The sequence below is a fragment of the Ranitomeya imitator genome, chromosome 2 (genome assembly GCF_032444005.1).
Source record: "Ranitomeya imitator isolate aRanImi1 chromosome 2, aRanImi1.pri, whole genome shotgun sequence".
NCBI classification, from domain to species: Eukaryota; Metazoa; Chordata; class Amphibia; order Anura; family Dendrobatidae; genus Ranitomeya; species Ranitomeya imitator.
Window position 1 is genome coordinate 352,042,146 of NC_091283.1, and position 9,780 is coordinate 352,051,925.

Consider the following 9,780-nt stretch of genomic DNA (forward strand, 5'->3'; position numbering starts at 1 on the left):
ACAGTTACATTTGCATTAGCAAGCAAAGGGAAGAAAAACTTATTGCTTCACAGCATAAGAATATAAAAGTACAAAAGTGTATAAAAATATATATTTTCACCTTGACATTATGGGGCCAATTTAATATGGAGCATCTTATGGGGCCAATTCCATATGGAGCAGTATATGGGGCCATTTCCATATGGAGCAGTATATGGGGCCAATTCCATATGGAGCAGTATATGTGGCCAATTACATGTGGAGCAGTATATGGGGCTAATTTCATATGGAGCAGTATATGTGGCCAATTACATATGGAGCAGTATATGGGGCCAATTCCATATGGAGCAGTATATGTGGCCAATTACATATGGAGCAGTATATGGGGCCAATTACATATGGAGCAGTATATGGGGCCAATAATATATGAAGCATCTTATGGGATTGTTAAAGGGTATTGACTTTTAAGATTGCTACTTCCAATAGGTGGCACTAGAGTTCAATTTGAATAACAATAATCTACTTGTGTAAAATACATAAGGATAGAGTGAAAGTGAAAATCTGCATGTTATTATTTGTGCCTTCTCTGGGTTTCTCTATGACTATCTGCATTGTGGCTCTCGACCAACTTTCATAGCGTAATGTGGCTCTCAAGGTAAGAAAGGTTGGGGACCCCTGTCCTAAGGTAACCTCTCAGTGATGCACTGCATAAGCCATTGTCTCCTGGCAGTGTGTCACTGAGGGTCCTATAGAGCAGTGACATCACCCGATGTCACTGTTCTATAGGGGAGATCGTCGTGGGACACTCGTTATTAATTGGACTACGGCGGACAGGTAGTATACGGTTTATTATTTTACGTTTTTTGCAGGCGCTGAAGTATGGTAAGTATGGTAAAATGAAGAATATTAAAATACTTTTTCCTAATGTGTGCGTGTTTCATTAACCCTTTCTTACTATTGGATTAAAAATGGATAGCCGTCTTATTGACGCCTCTCTGTTATTAACCCGGCTTACTGTCACCTTACAATAGCAAGGTGATATTAACCCCTTATTACCCCATATCCCACCGCTATACGGGAGGGGGAAGAGAGGGGCTAAATGCCCCCGGCCGTCGGCTTTCCCCTCTCTGGCGCAGAAAATTGCGTGGGAGCCCACGCGTTTTTTTTTTAATTAAACGCTCATTAAGGCCTCTTATAGCCCAGATTATACCCCCGCCCAGATTGTACCCGATGTTGCAGTGGCCTAGGCCAGACTATACCACTCGCCCAGAATATGCCCGAGGTTACCATAGCCTAGGCCAGATTATACCCCCCATCCAGAATATACCTGGGGTTACAGTGGCCTAGGACAGATTATACCCCCCACCCAGAATATACCCTGGGTTACAGTGGCCTAGGCCATATTATACCCCCCGCCCAGAATATACCCTGGGTTACAGTGGCCTAGGCCAGATTATACCCCCCACCCAGAATACACCCGGGGTTACAGTGGTCTAGGCCAGATTATACCCCCCCCCCGCGCCCAGAATATACCCGGGGTTACAGTGGCCTAGGCCAGATTATACCCCCCGCCCAGAATACACCCGGGGTTACAGTGGTCTAGGCCAGATTATACCCCCCCCCCCGCGCCCAGAATATACCCGGGGTTACAGTGGCCTAGGCCAGATTATACCCCCCGCCCAGAATATACCCTGGGTTACAGTGGCCAAGGTCAGATTATACTCCTCCGGGCCAGAATATACCCGGGATTACAGTGGTCCCAGCTGTAGTAAAATCAGATTTTTCATGCTTCTGAAAACCATTGAGTGATATACCCAGACGTTGCACAGGGGCCCCAGACATGGCACAGGATTGAGAGATACAGTATATTCTCAAGAATGGGGCGCCAGACATCGCACTAGGGGGAAAACACAGTGCACAAGGTGGCAGAGACAGCTCAAAGGGGCCCTGCAGTCTGTCTCTTCCACCCTTGCGCGCTATCTCTTCCCCCTGCGCTCTGTCTCTGCCCCGTGCGCTGTATCTGCCCCCCTGTGCGATGTGTTTGCCCCCTGTGTGCTAACTGGGGACCCTGTGTGCTGCCTGGCGCTCCTGTATGCTGCCTAGGGCCCCTGTGTGCTGCAAGGGGCACTGTATACTGCCTGAGGACCTGTGCGCTACCTGGAGCTGCCATGTGCTGCTTGAGGCCCCGTGTGCTGCCTGGGGCCCCTGTGTGCTGCCTGGGGTCCCTGTGTGCTGGCTGGGGCCCAATGTGCTGCCTGGGACCCCATTCGCTATCTCTGCCCCCCGTGTGCTGCCTGGGAACCCTGTGTGCTGCCTGGGGACCCTGTGTGCTGCCTGGGGCCCCGTGCACTGTCTCTGCCCCTGTGGCTGCCTGGGGCCCCTGTGCGCTGCCTGGGTGTTCTGTGCACTGCCCGGAGCCCCATGTGCTGTCTCTGCCCCCCTGTGTGCTGCCTGGGGCCTTTGTGTGCTTCCTGGGGCCCGTGTATTCTGCCTGGGGCCCAGTGCGCTGACAGGGGCACCGTGTGCTGCCTGGGGCCCCTGTGTGTTGTGTGGGGCCCAATGTGCTGCCTGGGACCCTGTTCGCTGTCTCTGCCCCCGTGTGCTGCCTGGGGACCCTGTGTGCTGCATGGGGACCTTGTGTGTTGCCTGAAGCCCTATGTGCTGCCTGGGGCCCTATGTGCTGCCTGGGGCCCCAAGCGCTGCCAGGGGCCCCTGTGCATTGCCTGGGTGCCCTGTGCGCTGCATGGGGCCCCGTGTGCTGTCTCTGCCCCCTGTGGGCTGCCTTGGGCCCCTGTGTGTTTCCTGGGGCCCCTGTATTCTGCCTGGGGCCCAGTACGCTGACTGGGGCACCGTCTGCTGCGTGGGGCCCTTGTGTGCTGCGTGGGGCCCTTGTGTGCTGCGTGGGGCCCAATGTGCTGCCTGGGACCCCGTTCGCTGCTAGGGGACCCTGTGTGTTGCCTGGGGCCCTATGTGCTGCCTGGGGCCCCATGTGCTGTCTCTGCCCCTGTGTACTGCCTGGGGCCCCTGTGTGCTGCCTGGGCCCCCCGTGTGCTTCATGGGGCCCCTGTGCGCTGCCTGGGGCCCCGTGTGCTGTCTGGGGCCCTGTGCACTGTCTGGAGCCCCTGTGTGCTGCCACAGCATACAGGGGCCCCAGGCAGCGCACAGGGACAGAGACAGCACACGGGGCCCCAGGAAGTACACAGGGGCCCCAAGCAGGACACAGGAGCCCCAGACAGCGCACAGGGCAACCGGCAGCACACAGGAGCCTCAGGCAGTGCACAGGGACCCAGGCAGCATTTAGGGTCCTCTGGCAGCATACAGGGGTCCCAGGCAGCATACAGGGGCTCTTAGCAGTGCACAGGGGCCCCAGGCAGCATACAGAGGCCCCTGCGCACTGCCAGGGACCCTTGTTTGCTGCCTGGGGCTCCTGTGCGCTGTTTGGGCCTGTATGCTGTCTCTGCCCCCTGTGTGCTGCCTGGGGCCCCTGTGTCCTGCTTGGGGCCCCTGTGTGCTTCCTGGGGCCCCGTGTGCTGCCTGAGGCCCTATGCACTGCCTGTGGCCCCTGTGTGCTGCCTGGGGCCCTGTATAATGCCTGGGACCCCCGTGTGCTGCCATGGGCCCTTGTAAGCTGCCTGGGGCCCCTGTGCACTGCCAGGGGCCCCTGTGTGCTGCCTGGGGCTCCTAAGTGCTGCCTAGGGCCTTGTGCGCTGCCTGGGGCCCCTGTGTCTTGCTTGGGGCCTCTGTGTGCTTCCTGGGGCCCATGTGTGCCTCCTTGGGCCCCGTGTGCTGCCTGGGGCCCCTTTGTGCTGCCTGGGGCCCTGTGCACTGTCTGGGACCCCTGTGTGCTGCCTTGGGACCCTTGTGCTACCTGCGGACCCTTGTGCTGCCTGGGGCCCTATGCACTGTCTGTGGCCCCTGCGTGCTGCCTGGGCCCCCGTGTGCTGTATGGGGTCCCTGTGCGCTGTCTAGGGCCCCTGTGTGCTGACTGGTGCCCTGTATGCTGCCTGGGGCCCCCTTGTGCTGCCAGGGGCTCCTGTAAGCTGCCTGGGGCCCCGTGTGCTGCTTGGAACCCCATACGCTGCCTCCCATGTGTTGCCTGAGGCCCCGTTTGCTGTCTCTGCCCCTGTATGCAATCTGGGGTGCCGTGTGCTGCCTGGGGCCCCTGTGCGCTGCCTTGGGCCCCTGTGCACTGTGTGGGGCACCCGTGTGTTGCCTGGGGCCCTGTTCACTGTCTCTGCCCCCTATGTGCTTCCTGGGGCCCTATGTGCAGCCTGGGGCCTCGTGTGCTGCCTGGGGCCCCGCTATTGAGTATATCACTCAATGGTTCTCAAAAGCCTGAAAAACCTGATCTACAACAGCTGGGGTATATTCTGGGTGGGGTGTATAATCTGGCCTAGGCCACTGTAACCCCGGGTTTATTCTGGGCGGAGGGGTATAATCTGGCCTAGCCACTGTAACCCCGGGTGTATTCTAGGCAGGGGGGTATAATCTGGCCTAGGCCACTGTAACCCGGGGTATATTCTGGGTGGGGGATATAATCTGGCCTAGGCCACTGTAACCCCAGGTATATTCTGGACAGGGGTATAATCTGGCCTAGGTCACTGTAACCCCAGGTATATTCTGGGTGGGGGGTATAATCTGGCCTAGGCCACTGAAGAAGGTGTGCGACCAAAACGCGCGTCGGGGTGGGTGCACGGACCCGGAGGAAGTTTACACATTGCACTTTATTTAGAGGTAACGTATATTCCAAAGTCTATCTGTGTATATTTGACTTAGCTTTATTGCCATGTTGCATGCAGGGCTATGGTTGATAATTATATTAAGCACTGTGCACCTATGCTCCTGTTAGAGATGGCATCGCTATTTGTACAGACTATTTGCAATTTAGATATTTGGTTTGGGTAAGCTTTAGTCTCTTTATAAGCTGTTTATATATGCAGGTGTTTTCTTCCCTGGTTCCGTGCGCCTGTGGTATATTACACGTCGGTGCGGTGTCCGTGTACACCATGTGGTATCCTACCTTACCTGTTTTGTATTGTCTAAAACATTATTTTAATGGTTAATAAAGATTATTGATATATGTTATTCTATATGGACTTTGAGGTTGTTTTTTTCGGGTTCTTGTGACCCATGCTTCGTTCACTGTAACCTCAGGTATATTCTGGACGGGGGTATAATCTGGCCTAGGCCACTGTAACCCCAGGTATATTCTGGGTGGGGGGTTTAATTTGGCCTAGGCCACTGTAACCCCAGGTATATTCTGGACGGGGGTATAATCTGGCCTAGACCACTGTAACCCCGGGTATATTCTGAGCGAGGGGTATAATCTGGCCTAGGCCACTGTAACCCCTGTTATATTCTGGGCGGAGGGGTATAATCAGGCCTAGGCCACTGTAACCCCGGGTATATTCTGGACGGAGGTATAATATGGCCTAGGCCACTGTAACCCCGGGTATATTCTGGGTGGGGGTATAATCTGGCCTAGGCCACTGTAACCCCGGGTATATTCCGGTCGGGGGAGTAATCTGGCCGGTTACACCAGGATCCATCTCTAGTCCCACCTGTGCCGGATACAGCGGACATTCCTGGATTTGGGTCTACGCCCGGCAGTCTCAGGCGTCTGCTGAATATCCCTCACTTTCAGTGCCCCTCTGACAACTCCTCCTGCTGGGGAGAAAGAAATGGGTAAATGGGCGTGGTCAGGGCAGGGGCGTGGCCAGAATGTGCATGGTCCATCCCTCTACCTGGGAAGTGTCTGGATGTACGGCCATATGTATTACAGATTAGCCTTATTACCTTCCTACAGTGTGACCCCACTGTGATGTCAGCCCCGTCCTCCAAGTACAAGGGAGAAACTGATGGAACTATAAACTCTTCATTCCCCTAATGTCTGCCCTGTTCTGTCTCCTCAGGTCACCTGGCGGATACGACGAGATAGATTATTATTATTATTATAAGATTCTACAGAAGACGTCCATTCCATTATACAGCATTGTTTTTGCTCTCGGGATTATCGGTAATGGATTAGTCATCTGGATTGCCGGATTCAGGATGAAGAACACAATCAGTGCCGTGTGGTTCCTCCACCTGGCCATCGCGGACTTCCTGTGCTGCTCATCTCTCCCCCTGAGAATTTCTGAGTGGGCTGCACTTTCCTCACCCCGGCCACATTTTGCTTATTGTATAGTGAACATGTTTCTGTTTAATGTGAACATGATCGCCAGTGTTCTCCTCCTGACGGCCATGAGTACTGACCGCTGGGTGTCCGTCATGTGGCCATTCTGGGCCAAAGTCCATAGATCTCGTAACCTGGTGAGAATCAGTGCAACGATGATCTGGGGGCTGAGCGTCATTGTGGCCGGTGCACTGTATTACGTGTATAGATACCATGTAGGTCATCTACGTGAATGGTGTATATATAGTTATTACAGATATTCTTATAACCCAGAGTTAGGTCAGACCATTCAGTCGATCAGATTCATTATAATGTGTGTGATCCCGTTTCTCATCATCGTCACCTCTTATGTCACCATTTTGTACAAACTTAGAAAAAGTAAGAGATCCCAGAGATCTCAGAGATCCTCCGGGATCATCACCGCTGTTATATCGTGTTTCTTCATCTGCTGGTTTCCATATTACATCTGCCTACTAATATACTGGTATTATGAAGATTACATATTATCTAATTATTGGTATTTTATAACATTCCATATAGTACACACTATCACTACCAGTCTGGCTTGTCTGAACAGCTGCCTGAATCCGATCATTTATGTGTTTCTGACAGCGGATTTCCAACACGGTTTCCTCAGATCCATCCCCTCCAGGCTGGAAAGAGCCTTCGGTGACCATCCTAATGACCTGAGCAGAGAGCGAGGAGACACAGGAGACACTCGCCCTGCTGCTGTGTAATGGATATTCCTGAGATCTCCTCTATGTCACACCTCTTAACCCCTTGGAGACTGGGGCATTTTTCCAGTTTCCTTCCTTTTTCCTTCCCAAAAATCATAAAACTTTATTTTCCCATGAAGGACTGATTGTTGCAGGCTGAAAAGTAATAATGAAAGTCTCCTTTCATGTTACCACATAATGTGCTGAAAAATTGGTGAGAAAATAATCCCAAGTGAAGTGAAATGGTGAAAAACAAATTGTAATTCCACCATAATAATAAAGTGATCCAGTAGTTTCTGCAGATAATATCAATTAACCCCTTCACCACCTCGGGTGTCTCTGTTTTTTGCTCCCATAACTTTGATAAAATATATTTTCCGTCAGTATGGCCGTGTGAGGGCTTGTTTTTTGCGGGACAAGTTTCACTTTTGATTGACGCCATTGGTTTTGCCATATAATGTACTGAAAAATGGGGAAAAAATCAAACTGTGACGAAATTGCAAAAAAAGGGTCATTCCATAATTGTTATTTATTTATTTTTTACTATGTTCCACAAATGCTAAAACAGACCTGCCATGATGATTCTCCAGGTCAATATGAGCATGCAGATACCAAACATGTACACCAGGTTGGACTGGCCCTCCGGAAGATTCTCCAGTGGGCTCAGGCACTGATACTGTATCTCCTGGCAAACAGGGCTGGCAGCTACCTAGGGCCCCCACTGCCTCAGGGGCCACAGCCAGTCACTAATAGTGGCACACCACGGAGGGCCTGCCCAGCGCCAGCAAGCAACAGCGGAGGAGCAGCGGGTGACAGGAGGCAGGTGCCGGCTGCTGGCTAAAGCTTGTGCCCACTGCTAAAGAGAAATGAACTCATGGGCGTGGAGAGCAGTGAATATTCATTTCACTTTAATAGCCTGCAGTGTTCGGTTAGAATGTGAGAGTGAGGGGAAGGGGCCGTCGCACAGCACAGTTTAGATGGCGCGGCGGTCAAGAAGACGTCTGCAGCCCTGTCTGTGTCTGTGTCCCATCCTACTCATCATGACTGCACCTAAACCACTGTCTGCATAAGTGGATCAACAGGACCTGGTAAGTATACGTATATATGTGTATCTGTGTATAAATATACAGTATACAGTGTGTGTCTGAATATGTGTATATAGTATGTGTGTACATATATACTGTATATAGTATGATTGTCTATATCTGCGATGTGTAAATACATCTATATATATAATCGTCTAAGGTCCACTTCCATCCGTTTGTCTGTTTGTTAGTGTTGAGCATTCCGATACCGCAAGTATCGGGTATCTGCCGATATTTGCGTTATTGGAATTCCGATACCGAGTTCCGATATTTTTGCGATATCGGGAATCGGTATCGGGATCCATATTCATGTGTAAAATAAAGAATAAAACTAAAAAATATTGATATACTCACCCTTGGACGCGCCCTGGTTGAAACCGCTGTAACCGGCAGTCTCCCCTCCTTAGAATGAGCGAGTGAAGGACCTGAGATGACGTCGCGGCTTGTGATTGGTCGCGTGAGCGGTCACATGAGCGGTCACGCGACCAATCACAAGCCACGACGTCATCGAAGGTCCTTCACCCTGCATTCTTAGGAACAGAGGCTGCCGGTTACACCGCTTATAGCCAGGGGCCGTCGGAGGGGTGAGTATATCGATATATTTTTTTTTTATTCTTTATTTTTTACATGAATATGGATCCCAGGGCCTGAAGGAGAGTTTCCTCTCCTTCAGACCCTGGGAACCATTACAGGATACCTTCCGATATTTGCGTCCCATTGACTTCTATTGGTATCGGATATCGGTATCGGCGATAACCGATATTTTGCGGATATCGGCCGATACAATCCGATACTTTCAAATATCGAAAGGTATCGCTCAACACTACTGTTTGTCTGTCAAGGAAATCCTGCGTCCCTGATTGGTCGCGGCTGGCTGGGTGCGACAAATCATTGACAGGCACAGTCCGGCCATGAATTGGCCCCTCCCTACTCCCCTCCAGTCAGTGCCCCTCCATACTCCCCTCCAGTCAGCGCCCACATAGCGTTTTAGCAGTCCGTTAAACAGACTGTGTTACACAGCGGCATTACGCGGTGTAACCCAGTCCATTAATGCTGCCATTAACCCTGTTACCGGGCACATCGCCAACGCATGCCATACTGGGCATGCGCTAGTGATGTGCCGTCATCCTGTGACGGACCCGGAAACTATGTCTGCAGCATTTCCGGGTCCATCACCGCTTTTGACAAGTGTGACCAACTTTTTACTATTGATGCTGCTTATGCAGCATCAATAGTAAAAACATATAATGTTAAAATTAATTTTAAAAAAAATTGTGATATTCTCACCTTCTGGCATCCCCGGCAGCTTTTCCCGCTCCTTGCGATGCTCCGGTCCCAGTAATGCTTTGCGGTAATGACCCCAGATGACGTATCGGTCTCGTGCGACCACTACATGCGACCACTACATCATCACGGGTTATTGCCGCAAAGCATCACTGGGAACGGACCTGACGGGAGCATCGCTAAAGGCCTGGGCTGGATCCGGGGGCTTCCGGAAGGTGAGTATATAACTATTTTTTATTTTAATTATTTTTTTAGCTGGGATATGGTGCCCACCCTGCAATATACTATGTGGCTGTGTTATATACTACGTAGGCTGTGTTATATACTGCATGGGCTGTGCTGTATACTACGTGGGCTGTGCTATATAGTATGTGGGCTGTGTTATATACTACATGGGCTGTGTTATATACTACATGGGCTGTGTTATATACTGCATGGGCTTTTCTATATACTGCGTGGGCTCTGCTATATGCTGCGTGGGCTGTGCTATATACTATGTGGGCTGTGTTATATACTACGTGGGCTGTGTTATATACTACGT

At 51.5% G+C, this 9,780-nt stretch overlaps 1 protein-coding gene across 1 annotated transcript; it reads left to right on the plus strand.

The window, feature by feature from the left end:
• Positions 1 to 620: 620 nt before the first annotated feature.
• Positions 621 to 6,891, plus strand: LOC138666551 (formyl peptide receptor 2-like). Its single transcript, XM_069754758.1, has 2 exons — positions 621 to 634; positions 5,892 to 6,891. The coding sequence occupies exons 1-2, from the start codon at positions 621 to 623 to the stop codon at positions 6,889 to 6,891; spliced, it is 1,014 nt and encodes a 337-aa protein (XP_069610859.1).
• Positions 6,892 to 9,780: the final 2,889 nt, after the last annotated feature.